At 37.2% G+C, this 25465-nt stretch overlaps 1 protein-coding gene and 1 long non-coding RNA gene across 4 annotated transcripts in view; one reads left to right on the forward strand and one right to left on the reverse strand.

Annotated features, from left to right (window-relative positions):
- Positions 1 to 10274, reverse strand: part of LOC114098215 (uncharacterized) — a 59951-nt gene extending 49677 nt beyond the window's left edge. For both annotated transcript variants that reach the window (XR_003583701.3, XR_011708559.1), the window contains exon 1: positions 10030 to 10274. This is a non-coding gene — a long non-coding RNA (uncharacterized lncRNA). The remainder of the gene's footprint in view (positions 1 to 10029) is intronic.
- Zbed5 (zinc finger BED-type containing 5) lies at positions 9333 to 14939 on the forward strand. Of its 2 annotated transcripts, XM_027942349.3 has the most exons (3): positions 9333 to 9529; positions 11222 to 11337; positions 12663 to 14939. In XM_027942349.3, exon 3 carries the CDS (start codon positions 12869 to 12871, stop codon positions 14870 to 14872), a length of 2004 nt encoding a protein of 667 aa, XP_027798150.1. In that variant the 5' UTR covers positions 9333 to 9529; positions 11222 to 11337; positions 12663 to 12868; the 3' UTR covers positions 14873 to 14939. The 2 variants fall into 2 exon arrangements, with proteins under 2 accessions (XP_027798150.1, XP_071472488.1); XM_071616387.1 differs by having other exon boundaries at positions 11222 to 14939.
- Positions 14940 to 25465: the final 10526 nt, after the last annotated feature.

Raw genomic sequence — 25465 nt, forward strand, 5'->3', positions numbered from 1 at the left:
ACATTGATTGTAGCATATTTCTAGTGCTGAAAGATAAGAAACAACCTTAAATTTCCCCACAAGGGAATAATCAAACAAATCAATGGAAAAGGATGCATCTGTTCAAAAAAGTTGTATATGCTGGAATGAAAATTTCTTCAAGAAAATTGATGATGTCAAACTGTGTTGCTGAAGTAATTTATAAATAAATAAATATATATATATATATATATATATATATATATATATATATATATCAGTGATATATATTTGTATGTGTATATATATATATGTCTGGATATACAAAAAAACTATTATTGTCATTAGCTTTGGTGAGGGGAATGAAAGGGAAGAGATAAAAGAGACTCTTTCAATTCTGTACTTTAAAAATTACAGTAAGAATGATTTCTCATGAAATATTAATATTTATGTTTCTTTAATAGAATACATGGAAAGCACTCAAAGTTTCTCCAAGCAACGTACTGCATAAATTCAAGGAGCTGCTGTTATTATACTCCTTATTGTCAGCATCCTTATTCTTTACAGCTGCCAACACTGATCCGCCTTTCATCAGAGAAATTTAAACAAGATTTACAAACAGAAGTTCATTTATTCACAGAGCACATCTTTGAGGCAAGGCTATAATTCCAAAAAATGCAGACATAATGAATGACTTGCCCAAATTCTCAAACAAGTCAGGAAATGATGCAGAGCCAGGATTCCACTCTTGTACAAATAAATATATACACTGGCTCTCAGTGCAGTACTATAAATAACCCCATCCCCTGGCATTTCAGTCTCTCCCCCAAGTAATTGAGAGTTTAAATGACTTGCAAACCTTCACTTTGGCTTTAAAAACTGCCAGTGTCTGGCATTCTTTGAAAAGAGATGGCTTTTAAAAGTTGAACACCAACCTTCCCAAGAAAGTCAGGAGAATAAGATTAGTTTTCACCTTCTATAAGAGGATGACCCTAGAAGAACATAATGTTTTTCCAAATGACAGCTCTGATCATATCATTTGGCAGGAGTACTCTAAAACTATCCCAATCTGAAAACTTTCTTAAGAAAAGGAGGCATGAAAGACACTAATCTGAATCAGGAAAACGCGTCTAAATTGTGCCTCCTCTATCTAATAAATGTGTGTGATCACAACTAACTTTATCAACTTCTCTAAGTCTCAGATTCCTTATTTGTGAAATTAGAATAAGAATACTTCCCTGCTTAACTACAGAAGTTGTCTTGAGGTTCAAATAAGAGAAAGAGATTATGGAGGTGCTCTGCAAAGTTCCAGATAACATATGAAATTGGACTTCTTCATACAAACATATTTCCTACCCCCTCCCACAAGATGTGAAAAAATATCTGATTTGCTACATTCAAGCCTCTCAGTTTGGGGTCTAGTAATTTCTAGACCAACAGTTCTTGGCTGCAACATCTAGAAAAAGAGTATGTGAAACTTATTTGTGAAATGTGTCATGATTGAGAGTAAGTGACAAGCTTTTCTTAAACATTATACCAGATGTTACTCTTCAATATTTGCCATTGCCTTTTCTATGTGAAAGTTCCTTCCCTCAGTTTCTTTTTTTTATCACTTTTTTTTTAAATTTTTTATTGTTGGTTATTCAAAACATTACATAGTTCTTGATATATCATATTTCACCCTTTGATTCAAGTGGGTTATGAGCTCCCATTTTTACCCCATATACACATTGCAGAATCACATCAGTTACACATCCATTGATTTACATATTGCCATACTAGTGTCTGTTGTGTTCTGCTGCCTTTCCTATCCTCTACTATCCCCCCTCCCCTCCCCTCCCCTCCCCTCTTCTCTCTCTGCCCCCTCTACTGTCATTCATTTGTCCCCCTTGTATTGTTTTTCCCTTTCCCCTCACTTCCTCTTGTATGTACTTTTGTATAACCCTGAGGGTCTCCTTCCATTTCCATGCAATTTCCCTTCTCTCTCCCTTTCCCTCCCACCTCTCATCCCTGTTTAATGTTAATCTTCTTCTCATGCTCTTCAACCCTACTCTGTTCTTAGTTACTCTCCTTATATCAAAGAAGACATTTGGCATTTGTTTTTTAGGGATAGGCTAGCTTCACTTAGCATAATCTGCTCTAATGCCATCCATTTCCCTGCACCTTCCCTCAGTTTCTGATGCTTACATGATCCTCCTTTTTCCAAATCTCAGCCAGAGCTGCATTCAAGGGTAGGCAGTTGGGCAGCTGCCAAATCATTTTCCCATTAAAAAATAAACAAACAAACATGAAATATCACTGGGATAATTAGTAACCATAGAATGAATTAAGGTCATCATACTCAAATTATGACACAGGTGGAGGAACATAAATTTGCCCCTCCATGAAATACAGTTTAGGAAAGTGGAAACTAACAGTATTAGTCTAACATTTATTATATGCTTTTTTACATACCAGGCCCTATGACAAGGGATTCACATGTATTATTTCATTTAAACCCAGAAACTATTTATGTGATTGTTTTTAAACCAATTTTTTCTGGTGAGGAAATAGAGATGCCCAAGATCGTACAATAGCAGGTAACAGAGATATGATTTAAAACAAGTCTTCCTCTGGGACTTATGCTTACTATGCATCACAGTAAGCATAGCTAAGTCTAGCTAAGTAGAGTCTGGCTAAGTCTGTCATATGTGTTTGTGTCTTGCATTTATGCAGGTACAATTCAATGAAATTCATCAGGTAGACTAAATCCAAAACCAAATAATTCATGGGCCATGCTATTGGTGAGGAACCACAGATCAATTTTAGAATAAAAAATTTTAACTTTCTAAAATATCTCCAAAGAATGTGTCTGGTTCAGAAAAAATGCAAAAGCAAAAAGAATAGACACTACAGAAAAATGTGAAATATGTTGCCAAAATGTTTCAAAATATCAGTACTGCTTAGGCACCTGTCTATAATTTTAATTGATGAAAATTAATTTTTTACCACCACCTTGAAATAAGTGTTAAACACATATTTAAGATTCAATGGCATATATAACATATTTCACTCTCTCAAATTAGTGAGAAGTATATTTACTAGGAGGAATTAGGAGTTCATGAAAGCACTGGAAGATCTGGAACAACAGAGTTGAAAATGGGGGTTCAGGGATAATTTCCAGAACACCATTACAGAACCGGCCCAACATGAGCACCGTGTTTATGCAGTAGGGGAGTCAGGAAACTTGTAGTAGCTGCTGACTCTGCCATGATTTGAACCAGCAAGATAGATGCCCTGCTCCCTGTCTTTCATCATCCTTGAAATTCGGGTACCCAGCACTGGAACCTCTGCTAGAACTCTCTCAAGAGAAACCAACATCTGCCAGTGGAAATAAAAGAAGTGGCAGAAATACAACTTCCACTTCAGAACATTCACCATCAACTTCCACTGTTATATCTGTTCTAAAAAACTAGGTTTATGAACCTAAGCTGTAAGGTCTTTTGGGAAATGTAGTCTCTAGGTTTCTAGCCTCAAACAGTAAGAACTGCTAGTAGATAGTTGTAGTTGAATTAAATGCTTCAATCTGTGAGGTTAGCTACAATCAGGTATCAAATGATTAACCACTCTAGAGTTCCTACTACCTTGTGCCAACCCTGACAATAGTTCAGAGTAGAGACTTGACTAGGAACAGCCCACTCAAAGTTGAGCCAGTGGTCCATGGCCTGATGAGAAAACAACTTGGGACAATCAGATTATTTTCTCAGGTTGAGATTGGAACACTGAAGGACTGAGCCAGTGAACTGAGGGCTTTACAAATTTTCAGTCAAATAGATTTGGGGTCAGAATGATGATGGGTTGTGTGAGAAGAGTTATTATACAAATATTGAGAAATATGGAATAAAATGTTACAAAGGATTGCATCTGGGGGCTGGGGTTGTAGCTCAGTGGTAGAACGCTTGCCTACCGTGGTGAGGCACTAGGTTGGATCCTCAGCACCACATAAAAATAAATAAAATAAAGATACTGTGTTCATCTATAACTAAAAAAAAAAAAAAAGATTGCATCTGAAAAAGAAGCCAATGAATTTTTTTCTTGTTGTATTCAATCCTTTCAAGTACTTCTGTTAGGATCTATGCTTATATTGCTGGGATATAATTAAAAATTAAAAACAAAACAACAAAATGAATACCCCAAGCTTGTACCTTTGAGTCAGAACATCTAACCTCCATATCACAAGACCATTAGCTGAAGAGCAGGTGTTCCAGACAGTCCTTCAACTCCTCACCTCCATTCCCACCTACTGCATCTGGTGTTGTAAAACTGAAAATCAAAAAATGTTAACCAGTTTCTGAAAAACTTGAATGCCAAGCTAAGGAGTTAATCACCCAACAAAGGGGATAACTTTGAATAAGGAAATGACTTTAACCTCTTTACTTTAAGGTGCTTATCTGTGTATAGGATAAATTTTATAGAGAGTGGCTGGTAGCCAAAAGATTGGTTAAGAGATTGATAGTAGGATTAAATTGTTGATAGTAGAATCAAAGAGAGAAAGTAGATCCGAGAGATCCAACAATGGAGGATTTTTTGGTGGCTGTTCAGATATTGGGGGCAAGAAAAGTAAATTTAGTGCTTATCTCCCACTTTTCCAAAATCTCTTCTTTTTAAGCACTTATCTCTCATCTATTCCATGGGATTCTGGTGGTAGATCAGAATAAACTCATTTCCTCAACTCTGAAGGAGATATGTGTCCCAGGTTGGCTGCTCAGAGTACTCCTTCTCTAGACAGTGTGTTTCATTCACAGACTCATAAAACCCAAAATGAGTGAAAGTCCTTTCTGGAAACCTTTCTCCCAATCCTGATAGGGAGAATGATTTCTTCCTGTAAGTTCTGGGATACCTTGACCACAGGTCATCATACTGCCACAGAGAGAGGGCCTATCAAGAGACAGAACTAAATAGAAATCATTTGAGCCATTGAATCCTCCCATGCTTCTACTAATGGACTTTTATTTGTGAGCTAGGAAATTAACTTTTGTGCTTATGATTGTTTAAATTAAATTTACATCTTTTTAAAAAGGAACTTACTAACAGGGAGTCAGAGATGGCTTAATTTACTTATCAATAAATATTAGATGTTCTACTTAATGAACAATTTAACACCCAGTACAATGGAGATAAAAAGGAATTCAAAGACATGGTCTATATACACCTTAAGATCAACTCCAGAATTGTCACCAATTATCAATGTTATGTGATAGCTCTGGGATTCATTCTTCCATAAAACTAAGGAAAAGGGGGATTGAATTATATTGTTATGGCTTAGGTATGAGAGAATGCAAGAATGTTCAGAGGTGAAATGATTAGATTATGAGAGTTAAAACCTAATTGTGGATTAATCCACTGATATGGATTAACTGTGTGGTAACTGCAGGCAAGAAGGGTGTGCCTAAAGGAAGTAGGTCATTAGGGGACATTGTTTAGGGGTTTATATTTTGTCCCTGGTGAGCAGAGCTCTCTCTCTCTTTCTCGTTTCCTGGCTGACTTGTCCTCATCTGCTTTCCTCCACCATGCCAGGCAACCAGAATGTTCTGTCTCACCTTGGGCACAGAGCAATGAAGTCAGTTAACCATGAACTGAACCTCTGAAACTCTGAACCACAATAAACTTTTCCTCAAGTTGTTCTTGTCAGGTCTTTTGATCATAGTGATACAAAGCCGACTAAAACATTATATTCTATATTTTCTTAGGCTCTAAAATTTATAAGTTCTTTGACATGACATAGGAGAATTATTGTGTCACTGAAGATTCTAAAATATGGAAGATTGATATGCAAAACTGGTTAAATGAAAAGAGGAAGATAATAAGACTGTGGTGATCATTTAGAAGGAATCTTTTCTTCAGCCTGATCTAGGCAATAGGCAAGAATTGTGGAGGGGAGGATGAACATTAAAAACATTAGCAAAAAGTAACAATTTAATGCCTGTATGTACAGAATACAGATGAGTCAAGTTTGCTAGTTTGGGATTTTAAAAGAATAAAAAAAATATTTAACAAAGTCAAGGCCATTGGTTCATTGAGCATAAGTATTGGGAGAGAATTAACATGCTGAATCTAAGCTATTGATATATATTAAAATAGAGCATGAAAATTTGAACTTGAAAATAAGAACTGAAATTCAAGTGGGAAATCAGGGTTTGAGTGATAATTATAAGAATCATTGAACATAGAGGAAATCGTCAAAGTCCTGTGAGTGAAAAAAGAAAATCCATAAAAGAAAAAACATGATTAGTTTTCTTATTAATAGCAAAAATGTTAAAATTATCTTGCTTTTTTTTGGGGGGGGAGGGCAGTACTAGGGATTGGACTCAAGTACACCCGACCACTGAACCGCATCCCCAGCTCTATTTTGTATTTTATTTAGAGACAGGGCTCACTGAGTTGCTTAGTGCCTCACTCTTGCTGAGGCTAACTTTGAACCCACAATCCTCCTGTCTCAGCCTCCCAAGCCACTGGGATTATAGGCATGTGCCACTGCACCCAGCCAAAATTGAATTTCTTAAGCCATTAATCTTAATTTATAAATGCTATTAGTCTGTCTATAAATCTCATAATCTTTCCATAAAAATATAGACACTTTCACTTATGCTCTGCTAATTCACAAGCTAAAAAGACTAAATACTCCTTAAAATATTTAATGATTTGCATATTCAACTAATCAAATTTTTCTCAGACATTTTAAACTACAATTACAAAATCTAACCAGTGAAATCCATAAGCATTTATGTAACTCCAGCAAATCTAATACTAATATACATGTGCAAAATTCTCTCAAATGTTTCATACATTTCAATAGCTGATGAAGCACACATGGCTACAATAATTCAAGGTTCACAGAAATCATGAAACTGTATGATTCTAACATCTTTACATTAAAGATTACAAACTGTGGTAGACATGGAGATGTTGCCACTCCAATCCTCCTTCAAGAAAGGACTTGCTATCCTGCTTGGGGACAGGTATTGTGATCAGCAGGTGTCCTCCAGCTAACTTTTTCAGGACGGGCTCAGCAGCAGTCTCACCCTTCCCAGGGTAGCCCACTTCTACTAACAAAGGGAGGGTACAAGGAAGAGGTATAAAGACCTGGGATGGGACACTATGACCCACAATACTGGCTCCAGAGCTTCGTGTCTAATTATCTGCTTCTGTAAAACCGAACGACAATAGAAACTAAAGCAAGCAATCAAGAATTGCCATCTCAGATGTCCTACAGCAACCAAGGCTACAAATCTGAAATATTAGTTGAAAATTGTCACTAATCCAGGTTAATAAACCAAGCTCCTTTATTACAATGAGTATCTACCTGTTCACCCAATATATGACTGTAATCTTATTCACAATGATTTTCTTCCCTACATAAATTAAATTTGTGCATGCATACACCTTATGGTTCCCACAAAAACATTGCCCTTAATAGTCTCTACTACTAATTAGTTTTGGGAACTTAAGTTATTCACCTCTCTATGCTCAATGTCCTTACCTGTAAAAAAGGTCTGATCTTAAGGTTTGAAGAGTAAATAAGTTAATACATTAAAAAGTGTATAAAATGGCTCATATTATGTACTCAATAAATGCTAACTATAATCATCATTGATCTGAGTTCTATTTGTGCATATTTTATATGTCTTATCAACCAACATTTTATAATTTTACAAAGCAATTAAAGAAAAAGTCTTTAGATAATAAAGACCCTTAATTATCAGCCTTTTCAGATTTTAGTGAAGTCCTATACTTTGGTCGAACTTATTCAACTTTACCATTTGGAGTGCCTGGCTCATTTGTTTTATTTTTGATGGTACCAGGTATTGAACCCACCATATAGACATATGCTAGACAAGTGTTCTACCATATAGACATATGCTAGACAAGTGTTCTACCATATAGACATATGCTAGACAAGTGTTCTACCACTGAGCTCTATCCCCAGCCCCACTGGCTGAATTTATTTCAAACACTATTTTCCCTACCAGTTTAATGTTTTGGGTTTCCCAATTCATGAAGACATAAACTAGATGTCTAAGGATTACATGGGGAGCATACACGTAAAGGGCTTTTTTAAATATAAAACACAAAAATATAGCATTCCAATATTGTTCTGAAGCTATATAACTCCTGGAATGGCAAAATCAGATTCTTTCAAAGTAAAACAATGCCCCCTTCTCAAAAATCATCTCCATTAAAATGGAATCAATTTAAAAGGAATTTTAAAATAATAATGATAACAGATGGACAGCCTACTACAGAGCAAGATGAACATGTTGAAAAGGTCTTTAAAACATTTGGAACTAAATGTCAATCCTAGGAAATAATCCACGCAGTTCTGAAAATTGTGTTTAGGGTTAGGCCCCTTTCAGCACCTAAAATGTTCAATCACATATCAAAGAAGTACATTAAGAAAAACAGAAGCTGCCCTAGCTTTTGACCCCAAGTTAGGAATATTTTGACGGGTAGGTAGTGTTTAAAATTGGGATCCAATTTTCATTAAGTCATTTTCATAGAGCTTCAAAAGCTTAAAATACTGGGAACGGGACCCACAGTTAACACTACCATACTTTACCAACCCCACCCATATTCGTTTCAAGAGGCCAATTTGGGAAAGGCTCCAAGGCTCCAAGAATCTCCCAGAAAATGGAAGCGCAGCCTGTAGCCTTTGGCGATGCTGTTTTTTAAAACGGGAGAGCAGCCCGCAAATGATAATTCCAGGGAGGGTCGGCCGCTAGTGGGAGGTGCGGACAGTGGACAGCGGGACAGTACCCCGAGGCCCGAGCCCAACTGGGCCTCCCCGCCATCCTGGCTGTCTCGGCTGTGCCCGGGACCCGACACGCCGACGTCGGTTGTGGGGCAGAGGAGCGAGCAGGGGAGTTTCTTCCCAGATTCCTCCGGGAAACCCAGGTAAAAAGATAGCGGGCGCACGTCCTGGGCCTGGGGCGCGGCCTGGGGGAACAAAGCGGTGGAGAAGACCTGTGCGCCCTCGGGGCCGCAGCAGATCCACACTAATCACCCCGACTCTGGCCGATGAAAATGCAGATTCCCGGCCGCTCCAGTCCGACAGGTCATCAACTCTATCTGGCTGCACCCTGGAATCTGCATTCTAAACTAGAGCTCGAGCCGTCCGCAGGCCAGGGAAGTTTGGGAACAATCGCTTCACGCCCGGCCGAACCGCTATCTCACCATCCCAGCGTTGGCCGGGTAGCGACGCAACCCAGCCTGGTCCTTTCCGTTAGTCCCGCCCCGCTGCTCAGCGCGGATTGGTGAAGGGGAGAAGCTCTGCCGCTGATTGGGCAGCGGCGCAGTCGCTCCTGGAGACCGTAGGGTCGGCTGCTCTAGAGTGCTAAATTTATCTTCAGACCAGGACCGCGCCAGCAGCGAATCGGATCTCTATGGAGGTGGCATAGGCGGTATCCCTGATCTGAGAGCATCACCCCGTCCCCGCATCCTTCTTTCCTCTGTTTTGTTTTTTGCCCCCCTCCCCCTCCCTCCTCCCTCCAGTCCGCGACGACTGGCTCTTGACCCCCTTCAGGCCTCGGTGAAGGTGAGAAGCAGAGGCGCCAACCGCGGCTGAACGGCGCGCTCTGAAATGGCCGCTGCCTTGAGCTGTCTAAAATGGCGGTCGCAGGCACAGCTGGGGACCGCGGCGCTGCTGTGCAGCCCAGCCGCGGCCAAGGCCGTTGTCTCCAACGCAGGTGGAGAGGCAGTAGAGATAAGGCGTTGGATGCTGAAACGAATTCATGTGGTCATTAGCGGAGGCGACCGTCTGGGACGCGAGAGAAGTCCTGAGGCGAGGGTGGGCAGGGACAGGAAGCACGCCCCCAGACGGGGTGGTCTGCGGGCGGCGCGCACCTGTGATAGGGAGGCGCCGAGGGTGGCTGGCCCGGCCACACGTCGAGATAACCGTGTAGAAAAGCACGTAGGTGCCGGCAGAGCTGCTCTCACGCACTCCAGCCTAGCCTTTGTGATTGGCCTGCTCTCCTGCCCGAGGGGGGGTGTTCACAGCTGGAACCGCCTGCGGGTGGATGCGACAGGGTGACTTACCTGTCAGTTTAGTCAGAGGAAGAGAGACGTTTTCCCACCTTTTCAATGAAAACTTTCCTCAAGGGAGTAGAGATTCTTTGTCCTCAGGTGCTTTGGGGAAGCCCCTCTGTAGAGCTAGGGATGAGGCCCTCCTATGAAAACGAGGCTTCGTGCTCTTGGGTGTCTTCTGACGGCGAGGGAGAGGCATCCTAACCCCAGATAACCCCGCCGCTCCACGGAGGTCTCTGGCTAAATCCAAATTGAAACTGAAAGAAGAATCTGCGCTTTTATTTTCAATAAGAAATAGGATTTTTGTGCTGCTGCCAGTTTCCAGCTGTTGACTTCCTGGCAGTTATAGCCCAACTCCTGGTCCTTTTTTTTTTTTTTTTTTTTAGGTGCTTGGGGAATTAAAAGAGTACTCGAGAACACGCTAGGCATGTGGGCTATGTAGTCAAACTTTTGGGACTTTGTTCTTGGTTCTTAGAAGATGTGTTAACTTAGTAGATACTTAACTCCTCCTTATTGATAAAGTGGAGTTAATAGCCCCTGGCTCTCGTTTGAGGATTAGACAAACTGATCTGTATTAGAATTTGAGCACAGCTACTTGCACATAGTAAATAATGATTGCTCAATAAACCTTAATTGCCTTGAGAAATTGCTTGTTGAGGGGACAAAACTAATTGTAGCCAAAGGTATATTTCATATAACACTTCCGTGTATAATTCCATGTTAGATTTGGTGCTTCATTTTAGAGACATTAAGAAGAGGCTTTGCTTGAGTTCAGTTTTCCTAGTTTTTTGTTTGTTTTGTTTTTTTTTTTTTTTTTTTGGGGGGGGGGGCTGTTTTTTGTTTGTTTTTGTTTTTTGTGGTGCTGGAGATTGAACCCAGGGCCTTATGCATGCTAGGATAGCACTCTTTTAATTGAGTTATATCTCCAGCTGGTGGTTTTGTTTTTGATGAATTTTTTTGAAGTCAGTGGGTAGGGAAGCATTTCAAAGCGGTGAAATTGCCAAAGTATTAAAGAAGATGAAAATATTCACAGTTTTACTTTGCTAGATGCTAGGCATCTTCTGTTTCAGTCCAAGAGCAACATTGCAATGAAGAACTGTTAATATTGCCTAGATCTAAAATTTATTATGATGAATGCTCATCTTAGAAGTTTGTAGTTAATTCTGCTTGTTGCAATGTCTAATTTTAATTTTTCTCATTTTAGGCTTTTGGTTACTCCCCTTTCCACCCCATCCCTTAATTTTATTCTTTTGAAGAGTCTACATTTCAAGCTGCCAAGGTGGAGAGCGTGATTGCAGAAGGAAGTACTCCTCATTTCAGGTATCTTACCCACTAGCATTTTGATTCAGGATCTAACATGAGATTATAAGGCTTATTCTGTGACCAAGATTATAAAAGTTTGAATCAAAAGTAGGTGCATTTTTATAGACACAATTTGTATGTTTTAAGTTACAAAGTTAACTTTAAAAAATAGTATTTATTAGAGGTTCTTAAGTTTGTATTACTCTTTTAATTATGCTTTTTATTATATGAGAAGAAACCTTTTAAAATGATAGTTTACGTTTCCTTTAGTTTCTAGTTGGGTTTTCACCTATAGTATAATGGAATCCAGAATAATCAATAAAAATATACATTACTTTGGGGGCTGGAGTTGTAACTCAGTGGTAGAGGGTTTGTCTTGCACATAGGAGGCACTGGGTTCAATCCTCAGCACCACATAAAAATAAATAAAGATATTGTATCCATAAAATATATATATATATATATATATACACATACATACATACACACACATATACACACACACACACATTACTTTGAGTCTTAAGTTGGATAATGTAAACATATATGTAATTTTTTAAGTCCAGAGAAATAATACCTAATTTTTGGTCTATAGTTCATTGTGAACACAAATATACAGGATACAGTAGAACTCTGTCTTGCAATGCTTTCAACAGTGTTTTTTGTTTTGTTTTGTTTTAAGTTGTAGATAAACACAATGCCTTTATTTATTTTTATGTTGTGCCAAGGATCAAACCCAGTCAGTGCCTCACACGTGCCAGGCAAGTACTCAACCACTGAGCCACGCCCCAGCCCTGAACAGTGAATGTTTTTAATATAGCTCATGAGAATTCTTGCCAGCCCTAAAGAGAGACTTTGGATGTATGATTATATCAACACTTAGTACATCTAAGGCCATTAGTAAAACTAAAGAGATTCTAAGATAAACCATGAGATGGGATTGGTAAATTATGGCCTGTGCTCTCTGTTCTTGAACATAAAGTTTTATTGGAATACACCCATGCCCATTCTTTTGTGTATGGGTTATGGCTGCAGTCATGCTACAGCTATGGAGTTGAGTAGTACAACAAAGACTATGGCCCACAAAACCAAAAATATTTACTATGCAGCCCTTTCCAAAATGTTCACCAACCTTAGAAATAATCTTATTAACTATTATATCTTTGTTCAACGATCCTCAGGCTTTTTATAGCATGTTAATATTCCAAGTGTTTTGATAAAAAGATTGCTACTAGCAATAATTTTAATAGTTTATTTTAATGTAAATTTATTTAAATATAAGTTTAATACTACTAAACTCATTTCTATAGCTTTTATTTTTATGTGATAATCTACCTTTTAAGAAAGGTGTGCCATACCTGAGAGCACCAGGAAGTCGCATGAGAGATCACCTGATAAACGAACGTGTGATGTTCCATCTGCGCATTGATGCATAGGCAGCATTTACAAATTAACTGATGTGTTACTGTGTATCATCTCTCCTCCTCTTTGTATCCTGTCTTATAATTTCAACACATTTGTGATACTCAATGTTTATTCTAAATTAACCATGTTTTGTACCACAAATTCATTGCCCATGGATCTTTTGCTGAAACAAGGAAATCTTAAACAAGAAGTAGAATCTTTTTGTTACCAAATTGTATCTGAATCAAATGATCAAAAGGTTGGAATATTACAAAGTGAAGATGAACAGTTGCAGCCTTCGGTTTCTAAAAAATCAGAAGGTGAGCTTTCCAGGGTCAAATTTATGTCTAATTCCAACAAAATAACATTTAGTAAAAAACCAAAAAGAAGAAAATATGATGAAAGTTATTTGTCTTTTGGATTTACTTACTTTGGAAATAGAGATGCGCCTCATGCTCAGTGTGTATTATGTAAAAAAATTTTATCAAATAGCTCTTTAGCTCCTAGTAAGCTTCGAAGACATTTGGAAACTAAACATGCCGCATATAAAGACAAAGATATAAGCTTTTTCAAGCAGCATCTTGATTCACCTGAAAATAATAAACCCCCAGCACCTAAAATTGTCAATACAGATAATGAAAGTGCTACAGAGGCATCATACAATGTAAGTTACCATATAGCCCTGAGTGGAGAGGCTCATACTATTGGAGAATTGCTTATCAAACCTTGTGCAAAAGATGTAGTGATGCGAATGTTTGACGAACAATATAGTAAAAAAATAGATGCAGTACAACTATCAAACAGTACTGTTGCTCGAAGAATTAAGGATCTGGCTGCTGATATTGAAGAAGAGCTTGTTTGTAGACTGAAAATATGTGATGGGTTTTCACTACAACTAGATGAATCAGCTGATGTTTCAGGACTTGCTGTGCTGCTTGTGTTTATTCGTTATAGGTTTAATAAGTCTATTGAGGAAGACCTCCTTTTATGTGAATCTTTGCAAAGTAATGCTACTGGTGAAGAAATATTCAACTGCATCAACAGTTTTATGCAAAAACATGAAATTGAATGGGAAAAATGTGTCGATGTTTGTAGTGATGCTTCTAGGGCAGTAGACGGGAAAATTGCTGAGGCTGTCGCTTTGATAAAATATGTGGCTCCTGAAAGCACTAGTAGTCACTGCCTATTATATCGACATGCACTAGCAGTTAAAGTAATGCCTACATCTCTAAAAAATGTGCTAGATCAAGCAGTACAAATCATCAATTATATTAAAGCTCGACCACATCAATCCAGACTACTAAAAATTTTATGTGAAGAAATGGGTGCTCAGCACACAGCACTTCTTCTAAATACAGAGGTAAGGTGGCTTTCACGAGGTAAAGTTCTTGTAAGACTTTTTGAGCTTCGGCGTGAACTACTGGTTTTCATGGATTCTGCTTTTCGACTATCTGATTGTATAACAAATTCATCCTGGCTGCTAAGACTTGCATATCTTGCAGATATTTTTACTAAATTAAATGAGGTTAATCTGTCAATGCAAGGGAAAAATGTGACAGTTTTTACAGTGTTTGATAAAATGTCATCATTGTTAAGAAAATTAGAATTTTGGGCCTCATCTGTAGAAGAAGAAAACTTTGATTGTTTTCCTACGCTCAGTGACTTTTTGACTGAAGTTAATTCTACAGTTGATAAAGATATTTGCAGTGCCATTGTACAGCACCTAAGGGGTTTGCGCTCTGCTCTTATAAAATATTTTCCTGTGACAAATGACAATAATGCTTGGGTTAGAAATCCATTTACAGTAACTGTTAAACCAGCTTCATTAGTAGCACGAGATTATGAGAGCCTAATTGATTTAACATCTGATTCTCAGGTGAAACAAAATTTCAGTGAACTTTCACTAAATGATTTTTGGAGTAGCCTAATTCAAGAATATCCAAGCATTGCAAGGCGTGCAGTTCGTGTACTTCTTCCTTTTGCAACAATGCACCTGTGTGAAACAGGATTTTCATATTATGCTGCAACAAAAACAAAATATAGGAAAAGACTTGATGCTGCACCTCACATGCGGATCCGACTTAGTAACATTACACCTAATATTAAACGGATATGTGATAAAAAGACACAAAAACACTGTTCTCATTAAAATTGGAAGGTTTTGCATGTCCCTTGACTACCAAATGTAACATGAAAATAAAAGATGATTTACTTCATCTCTAGTATTTGAGATTTTAAATAAAGTTATTCAAGATTTTTTATACTACATAGATGTTAAGAAAACTAAAGAATCAAAAAAAAAAAAAAATAAACGTACTTGTTGGCTTTTTTTTTTTTTTTTTTTTTTTTTTTTTTTTGACATTGTAATCTCAAGGATATTTCTGGTCTTAACTGGGAAATGATGGTCCACAAGATAAAATTCCAGTTCCTCATAATAACATACCTCCTCAGGATCTATCTCATCCCTACCCATTTTTCTAGCCATGCTTTCCTTGCAACTCTCTAGCCCCAGGGAACATCTTGTCACTCTTTAAACAAATCACACTGTTGCATGTTTTCAGGTCTAAAAAAACTATTTCATCTCCATCTTGCTTTCTGATAGACTCCTATTTGCTTTTCAGTATGCAGTGCTATTCTAGTTTTGTTTTTGTTTTCAGTTATTCTGTTAACTAGAATTCGGTGTGGTCATTATGCAGAAGTCACTGAAGAATGTAATAGTTATGTGATTCAAGCTGCACTATTGAGGAAGAGGAAAAGAAGTAGGGAGAATATTTTCAGATATTTTGTTTCCAGTTCCAAATAGATTATTGCAAATTCCATATACTGTATTCTAAATTAATGAGACTTTTCTGTATAGTACTTGAAGATGATTAAACTTTAACTCCTTATCAGTTTATTCTTGTAATACTATAAAAGGCTCCTGCTGTCTGGACTACTTTTCCCCTATCACATGATACAACACAGGCCCACCATCTGAATGTTAAATATTTTGTTTTGCTCCTATGGTCAAGAGCCATTATTTATTTAACCTCTCTTATTGAAACCTAGCCTACTCCACTATTTAACCAGCTGACTACACCATTCTGAACTTTCTTGAACCTCAGTTATCTGTAAGATTATAATTGTCTCTTTTGAAGATTATTATGAAGATTGGATGAGACTATCTAAAAAACTCCTACAGTGGGTGATCAGGAGTAAGTGTACAACTTATGTTACTTCTCCACCACATCTAACTATGTTCCAGTTAAATTTGACTCACTTCACCCTTCTAATCTGAGTTTTTATTCTCTAGAGACTCAACAGTTTCCCTGGCCATAGGACCTATCCTGACCAAGGCAGTAAGATTAAACATTTCTAGCCCAGGCTTTTTCCCTGTCACCTTATTAAATACCTTTTTACTTGTCAGGTGCTTTAGTAGGGGCTTTGTATATTATCAGTAATCTTTACAAACCTTGGGATTTAGGTAATTTTGGACTTACCCAAGGTCACACAGTAAATGAAATTTAGTTTAAAATAAGTCTTTCCAAAGATGGAATTTTTTTTCAGTCATTACCTTGCAGACTTTTCTGATACCATCAAAGAGTGACTTGGGTGTATAACCTAAAACTCCCTATTAAAATCTGGATATTTTTTTTTAAATCTGTTTTCTTCTGAATTCATCCAAAATTAGCTATCTAATTTTTAATAGACATGAATGTCATTTTCATGTATAAATTATATGAGTGCCTATTTTCATGTAAGAATATGGATTAAATTGCTATCAAGTAAATTCCCCAGAATGGTACATCATAACTGCTCATACATACAATACTGTTTATGTACTAACTCCAGAATTAAATACGCCCTAGATTGAGAAGTTTGTTCAGTGCCATGTCTGGCTCAGACCTGAAGTCTGATCACTAGACTCCATGCAACTGCGGAACCTGAGCTCTTGATTAGATAGACAGTATCCTCTATTTAGGATGTCATTCTCTTAAGATGAGCTCTCTTATGTTCCAACCTTTTTCTTCTAACATCCTCCTCTGGGAATCTATAGATTCCTGCACTTAAATCCAATTTCACAATTGGGATCCTGTCATCTATTACTAGATATTGCTGATGCTACCCAACTTTGATGCCAATTCCACTTGTTTATAATTTACCAGGACTTTCCTATGGGTTGTGAAGCTAGTAAGAACAGGGTTTTAACACCTAAAGGTGGGTCTGGTACCTGCTGTATGATAGGTAAGTCTACTTCCTGACAGCAACTATCTAAATTAACCTAGTATAGTTACCATGATAGAATCCAGAAACAATATTCTTTTCAGGTTATGTTTAACATAACCTGCCCTTCAGAATTGGCTTTCTCTTCTATAAAAAGCAAAGTAAGCAGCACTGCCATCCTACTAACAGTCCTTTGGTTACCCTTCTGCCAGACAGCATCCCCAAGACTGACACTAGAGCTTCTAACTGGAGCTAGCAGGAATTCTCTGAAAACTTTTCACACAAAAAAGAACTACTATTAAAGAAGAAATGGGAGACATTTCACTGAATAATAGAAGAGCTATTTGGGTCTAACTGATATTCTTGAGGTACCCTCAAGTGATAGCTACCCTCCTTGCCTATCAATGAAACAGTAAAGTTCTGATGTGCCCAAGCCCAAAGGACTCTAACCTTATTCCCTGTATTTCAAGTAATTGGCTTTAATGAATATGTTTTTTTTGTTGTTGTTGTTCAACTTTCCTTACCCCACTGCACTTAATAATAACACACTCATAAGCTCTCGGTAGCTAAGGCTTCTTTGGGTCATTTGTAAAACTTCACAAATATCTAATCATGAAAGGTACTTAGTGAATTTTATATCTTAGCTTAAAAAGTAAAGTATTAAGGTGAGATATAATTCATACTTTATTATGAAAATTAACATGACCCCTAGCTTTACTTAAACAGAAAAGGCAGTGATTAACTGGACTTTGTCTATCATGGATTTCAAAGTCAACATTTATTTAATCTCCCCTGTTGCCAAGAATCCATCAGCTATGTAAACCTAAGTACCTCTGGAACTTATCTATGCTTATTTCGTTTTTTAAAGTTGGTATAACGGCACTGTTAATGAGTACAATGGAAAGAATTCTAAAGTGGGTGTCAAGAGATTTGTATTCTGCAACTAATGCCTTAGATAAGTTCATTTCCCTCTCTAGGCCTTAGTTTCTTCATTTAGTAAATGAAAGGGATTGAACTAGAATGAACTCTTAAAAGTTTTTATCCATAAGATCAATATTTATACAACTGAAGATTACAGTGATGATACATGCTCAGTTATTTGAAATAGAACTTTCTTATAAAACAAGCTTTTTCAGTCTTTTATCATAACACTTTCTATTAGCCAAAAGAGAAAATTTTTAAATTGCATCATCATGCATACTTACTGGATGGAAAGAAAGATGAACTTTTGGAAGGGAGACATACTTTTTAGATTTAGAAAATATTGAAGAGGAAACTAAAACATTTCATTAGGCCCTAAGCTAGCTCAGTCAGTAGAGCATGAGACTCTTGAGGCAGTAGTTTCAAACTGGTTTTTTACCATAATCCACAAAAAGAAACTACATTTTGACACAAGTGTGTGCATGTACACTAATAATAAACTACTAACCTTACGTTTAATTTCGAATTTTACATACTATGTAACTTTTTTAATGATGGTTAGGACCCAGAAATTAATTTCATGATCCATTCTTGGCTTATAGCCCCTGTTAAACGTTGATGAGTTATATGCCATTGCCCTTACAGAAAATTGTTCCGAACCTGGATCTAAGCCTATTATGGTATTGTATTGCTCTGATCACAGGAATAGCAGGTGACCTGATACAGGCCAGTAAAAAGCAAGGACAATTTAGGGGGGCTTTCAAAAGGTGTTTCTTCATTCTGAGGAAAAGATAAATATCCTATGTGTGTAAGAGCTGGAATATTGCAGCTCCCTATCTGCCAGCCTATGGATAAAGACAATGCATAAGAGGGCAACCCAAAAAATTAATGAGATACCAGAACAATCGGTCACTGCCTTGCCTTTATTTTTGTTGTTGTTACATAGGCAGTAAATGCCCTTTATTAAGAAAATTTAAGTTGGGTTTCCTACTACCATAGGCAAAATCATCTTAATATAGTGGTCTTGAATTTAGCCAATGAATTACTGAAACCCAGCCATGCCTGTGTCTTATATAACATCACTGTGAGTGAAATGGACTCAAATCAAGACAAAGTTGATGATAGAGTAATGCATTTCTGCATTATTAAATATCCAAAAACAAATCCATACTACACATAAGAAAGATTTAATTAATGATGTTTAAATTCATTTTTCCAATTTTATAATAGAGTAAAAAACGAATATAAGCTTCAAGAGGGCAGGGATGTCGAATTTCTTTGTCACTGTATTTCTTTGCCTCTGTATTCTCCGGGCCTAGAATAATGTCTGATACCTAATAGTTGTTTACTAAAATGTCAAATGTCAGCATTACAGTAATGTGAAAAGGTCTAGGATTGAATCTCAGCTCTCATACTTTCTAATTGTGGAGACTTGTACAAGGTACTGAAGTATCTTCATTGCTTAAGTTTCTTCATCTGTTTTAAGAATATTTTATTCTGTTTTACTCACAGGCCTTCTCTGAGACAAGAGATCCTATTATGTAAAATTATTATGTAATGTGCTATCTCATTACTAAAAATCATTATTTTAATAACAACAGTGTTATAACACAACATTGCCTGGTAGAGATCCTGTTAACTTGGTTAATAATATCCTTTTTTCTTTTTGACCATATATTGGGTGCCAGATATTATTTAATTATGACAGCAACTCTATGAGGTAGGCTGTCACATTCCTCACAACTAAAACACTCAGGGTCACTCCAGGTGAACTGGGCTGTGCGAAATAATCACACAAGAGACAGAGATATCTTTTTCTTTGGGTCCTATGACAGCTCCTCTGACCTTAAGGGTCCACAGAAAGAGAGAGCACATGCTGAACCCTTTTATTGAGGAGAAACCATTCAAATGAGGCAAGGGGTCAGGTTTCAGGGGGCTGAGTCTAGCTTCATGATGTCTGCTGTCAGCAGGTTGACTGACATCTAGGAAGGCCACACCCAAAGCCAGAGCAAGAGAAGGGGACACACATAGGGCATTTCCATGAAACATTCTATCCCAAACAGGGCAAAGGGGTGGTATTACAAAGGGATAGGTGAGTATAGCTGAACCCCAGGGTGACATGACTACATCTGAAGACATGCCCTCAACTTCCTGAACTGGGACAATGTCCAGGTCACTACAAAATGTAGTGACCAGTCAAAGCCTCTCGCTTCAGGATGGAAAGCATGAGTCATTCAGAGTGGCTCCCACAGTAGGCTATCAGCCCCATTTTAGAGATAAGAAAACTAAGGCTCTAGTCATGTATTACATAACAAATTACCCTAAAACCTAGTGACTTTAAATCATCAACAGTTATTATCTCATAGTTTCTATAGGTCAGGAATCAGATGCAGCTTAGTCCAGATTTTGCTTCATAGTCTCACGAGCTGTAACGAAAGTGTTGGCCAGAAGTGCAGTCATTTCAAGGCTCCACTAACAAAGGATGTTCTTGTAAGCTCACTCCTGCCCACAAGATTTAGTTTCTCACAAGCTGTTGGAAATTCCTTGACACATGGACTTCTGTAGGCAGCTCACAACATCTCAGCTGGCTCTATCAAATAAGTCACAGGGCTGGGATATAGCTCATTTGGTAGAGTGCTTGCCTAGCATGCACAAGGCCCTGGTTCAAACACCAGCACCACACACAAAAAAAGCACAGTATCTAACCCATATTAGGAGGGAGTGTATTGCACCAAGGCATGAATACCAGGGGGCAGAAGTCATTGTGAGCCATTTTAGAAGGCATCTCCTACAGGCTGAGAATTTACAAATTGCTGATCCAGTTTTACAAAGCTAATGAGTAGCAAACCTGGGATTTCATGTCATAATCTGCCAACAAAACCCACAGTGTTTCCATCTATTCTTTTTATTTTATTTTTCATCTGTTCTTCTGGTAAATACATAGGAATGATGTTCTGTCAGCATGAAGTTTGATAGGTCAAGGTAAACCATTTTTATTCTTGGTCTGTATAATAACTTCCACATTTTGGCAATATAGAATTTTCATTTTTAAGAAAGTATACAAAGAAATTACTTCTCAGCAAGATTATGTAAAGGAAACAACTTGGTAGCCACACCAGTATTACTAATGGGCCTTTGGGGAGCATATGTTTTTGTTAATTTATTCACATTTGAATGGGGAAGAACATAAACATTTGTAAATAACAATAAAGATGTATACATGGAACTGTATAAAGTTCAGAGAAGAAATATAGTGAAAGAAGTGTGTTAATGAAGAATTCGTTCAGGAAAAAAAATACATTGAGACTTAAACCATGGATCTGAGTGTATCAGGTTATTATGGCACTGAGTTGTTTTAAGAAAAAAGAAAAGTATCGTCCAAGATTTTTTTTTTTTTTTTGCAGGGGTGGGCAGTGTTGCTTTTATGTATTTATTTTCCCATATTTGTAATTGGTTCATTATAATTACACATAATACTGGGATTCATTGTTATATACCCATATAACAACATAATTTAGCATGGTCCAAGATTATTGGAGCCTAAGCTGATTCCTAGCAAATTTGAAATTTTGAGTATTTTCTGAAATATAGGGGACAGATGAGATCTGATTGGCAAAACAGCAGTCAAACTTCAGGACCAGCAGTGATAGAAACATGGAGTTGGGGTGTGAGAATGGAGGGAGTACATATGTCCTAAAATAAAGGGTAACTGTTGGAGAATGGAATTTGAAACTTCTAGTTCAATTGGTTTCTTTCCCCATTCACTCTCTTCAAAACCAAGGGTACCCCAGAAAGGTATTTGTCCCTTGCTAGCACAGTGACTGGAAGGTTGGGGCAGATAAGCCAGGCAGTAACCCAGAAGGCTATGTCCAGGAAAGGAAACCTAACTTCATACTTACAACACTAGCCAGTGGCATACCCTGTCCAAGATTATATTTTATTCTTCCCTTACAATCACTAGAGCAAACTATGTTGAACAGAAAAGATATCATGTACATAGAACAGGAAATACCAACACAAAAACAAAATCAAAGCCAGGCGTGGTGACGCACACTTATAATCCCAGCAGCTTGGGAGGCTGAGAAGGTTCAAAGCTAGCCTCAACAATTTAGCAAGGCCCTAAGGAACTCAGTAAGACCCTATCTCTAAATAAAATACAAAAAAAGGGCTGAGGATGTGGCTTAGTGGTTCAATCCCTGGTAAAAAAAAAAAAAAAAAACACCAAATACCCAAAGAAGACTAATATCATAAAAAGGTAATACCAATCAACAAACAAAAGACTAACACCCAAGAAACCAGTTCTTAGAGTAAACAGAGGAGGATCTTAGAAATTATGATTATATTTATTTAGTGCATACTGGTATGGTGTCAGGCACTGTTCTAAGGACCTTATATGTAATTTTAATTTAATTCTTATACAGAATATCCCCAGAGGAATGTGAGAGAATATTGCATCATGAAAGGAGAACTAACTTATGAAAAAGAACCAGTTAAAGATTGTGAAAATTAAAAAATTAAAAGATGAATGAAACAGCAAATGGACTTTGATGAAGTGCAAATTAGCAAAACTGCAAAAGTAAGCTGAAAAAATTATTCCAAAAAGAACAAGGATTGGGGGAATATGATTTTAGAGACTATAGATCCAGAAACTAATGTCTCTTTCATAGTTCTAAAGAGAGAGACAAGAATTTGGGGGAGGGAATAATTGAATAAGTGATAAAAGAAAAATTCTTGGTATTACTCTAGCATTATTTATATTTAATGCCATTTGCATTTTTTAAAATGATCAAGCATTACATAAGTGTATCTATTTTTAATTACAGTTTGCATTTAAAATTCCATCACTTTGTAATATGTATTTCTAAATTATATTTTATGTTTTTATAACAATTATGCTGGGTTTTTAAACTTTATTTTGAAATAAATTTTCACCTAACAAAAGTTGCAAAAATACCTTTCACCCAGCTTCCCCTGTTATCAACTTACATAAGTACAGTATAATCATCAAAATTAATCAATTAATATAAGCACAATACCATTAACCAAATTATTAATATGCCTTATATAAACAAGGATGCAAAACAAGTCAACGGGAATGATTAATGTACACAGATAAATGCAAAGTAGAAAAAAAGAAAATGAATAACTATTGTATCTTTATTTCTATAACTGGTCTTGGTGCCACTGTTTACTATGTCCTTTCATCTCTTCATATTCTTTTTCTCAGTATCTTCAGCTGGTTAAAGTTTCCGTGTGATGTGGTGATCCTCAAACTTGAGAAATTTTGAGTTCTTGATGTTCTGCTTTAATAGGTTCCTGTGGTCCTTTTAACATTTGCCACTGTGCTTGGCAATACAAGGAGATGATCTGAAGTATCTCCTGGGTTTAAGACTTCTTCATCTTTATGCTCAATATATAGCAGCAATCATATTTCCCTGATATCAAGCCTGTGCAGTAACCTGTTTTTCTTTCTATTGTTCCAATGTTATGAAAAGCTCAAAATAACCAACTAATAGAATAAAACTTCCAGTTAAGTAAAACCATTCTTGGGTTCTCTGGGGAGAGTATTCCTTCCTTGGACACAAAGACCTTTAAATAGGCAAAGCTCAAAGTTGTGGGAAATAGAAAGCAAAACATATTATGAGTGGATCAGTAGGTATGATAGTGGAGGTGTTCATCTCACTTCTGGGTTTCCCAGCTGATAAATTACAGATAAAAGAAAAATAGCATTTTATGTTGGTTATTGGTTCCCTACACATAATGCTGTAGGATAGAAGCTGGAAGACTTCTTTTCTATAAAGGGCCAGGTAGCAAATATTCCAGGCTTAAGGGCCACATAACATATGTTTTTTTGTTTACAACCCTTGAAAAGTGTAAAAACCATTCTTAAAAGCTATACAAAACAGGATATGGGCCATATTTGCCCTCAGACTCTAATTTGTTATGATAGGGCAACACCTAATTTTGCAAAGTGTTCCCTCCCTGTTGGCATTGGAACTGAGTATTTAAAAGGCCATTTAAGAGTTCTTAAGACCAACTGCTTCTGGATGATGAGATATACTATACAGTAAGACTCTAGTGAGTCTTGTGAGTATGTTATTCTGGGCAACCAGGGATTAGCACTATTGTCTAATAATCCCTTTAAAGAGAAAAATGTTTCCATTCCCCATGTTTGGTTTTACCCTAGCAAATAACTATATATCCCTTTGAGGAGGCTGAGAAAACGATTTACATATCATAATCAAAAGCTCCTTTCTTAAAAGTAATAGAATACTCTGTACTCAGGGGCCTCAGGGTCTGAACTTCCCAAGACTAAAAAATGGTTGAGGGCTTTTACGCTTAATAATATCCACAGTCTGGCCTCTATTTTCCCAGCTTAGAGTTTATTCATTTGTATAAATATGTAAGTCCTAATGAGCTACCTGTTACATAGCTTTCCATCACTGTGACAAAATTACTGAGAAAATCAATTTAGAGGAGGAAGGATTTATTTTGGCTTACAGTTTCATAGGTTTCAGTCCATGGTTAACTGGATTCATTGTTTTTGACCTGTGGTGAGGCAGTACATTATGGTGGAAGGGGTGGTGGAACAAAGCTGCTTACCTCATGGAAAGCCAGGAATAAGAGAAACTGGGTTAAGAGAAGGGGCCAGGGACAAGAGACACCCTTTGAGGACACACCCATGGTGACATACTTTCTCCAATTAGGCCCCACATCCTAATAGACCACTCAATTAGGAACCTATCAATGAACCAACCCATTAATTAGGTCAGAGCCCTCATGATCCAATCACTTTCCATAAGCCCTATTTCTGAACATTGCTGCATTGGGATTTTAAGCCTTCAACACAAGAGCTTTTAGTGGGTATTATAGATCCAAACTATTTTTCTGGTACTAGAAACTGATCAATTAGCCACCACCAAAGATCTGTAGATCAAAACTTTGATCTACCATTCTAACCCTACTTGGTAATCATGTACAACATGATGATGGCAGTTATGTTCTGCTACCTGACCTCTGCCACCTCAAGATCCTTCACCATTCTTAAATTAGAAAGCCCATTTCAATGCTAGCACATGAAACCTTTATGCCCAAGGGACAGCCATTACAGTAATGTTTAGGGATTCATGTATCATCCTTACCAATCTGTTTCTTAATGCTATGATATGAAGAGAATGTGCTCTAGGCCATTTGGGTATACAGGAGTAGATGATCTTTAAAAAAAAACCAAAAAACAAAACACTTCAATGTTGCTTTCTTCTGAAAACATTGGAATTTGTTTTCAACATTATACCAAGAAATTCTGGCAACTAACTCAGTTTTAGTCACCAATTGAGTCTAGTTTTTAATTAATCAACTGAACACATCTAGAACACTCCTAGCTACCCAAACTAGTAACTAGTATGACTCCAAAATTTCTAGTAAGTGTTCTCATATCAACCAATTCATCACAATCTAAAATTATGTTCTTTCTGTGATCTTGCACCCTTGGAGTCTCTTCCTATGCATATCCCTAGCATTTGGCTTCTGTAATTTAACAAATCTTGTCATTTGGGGGGGGCAAGTAAACCTTCTCTTCCCAGATTTATTATGTAATTCCCTAGAGCATCCTGTGGTC

Source organism: Marmota flaviventris, chromosome 9 (assembly GCF_047511675.1).
Source record: "Marmota flaviventris isolate mMarFla1 chromosome 9, mMarFla1.hap1, whole genome shotgun sequence".
Lineage (NCBI taxonomy): Eukaryota > Metazoa > Chordata > Mammalia > Rodentia > Sciuridae > Marmota > Marmota flaviventris.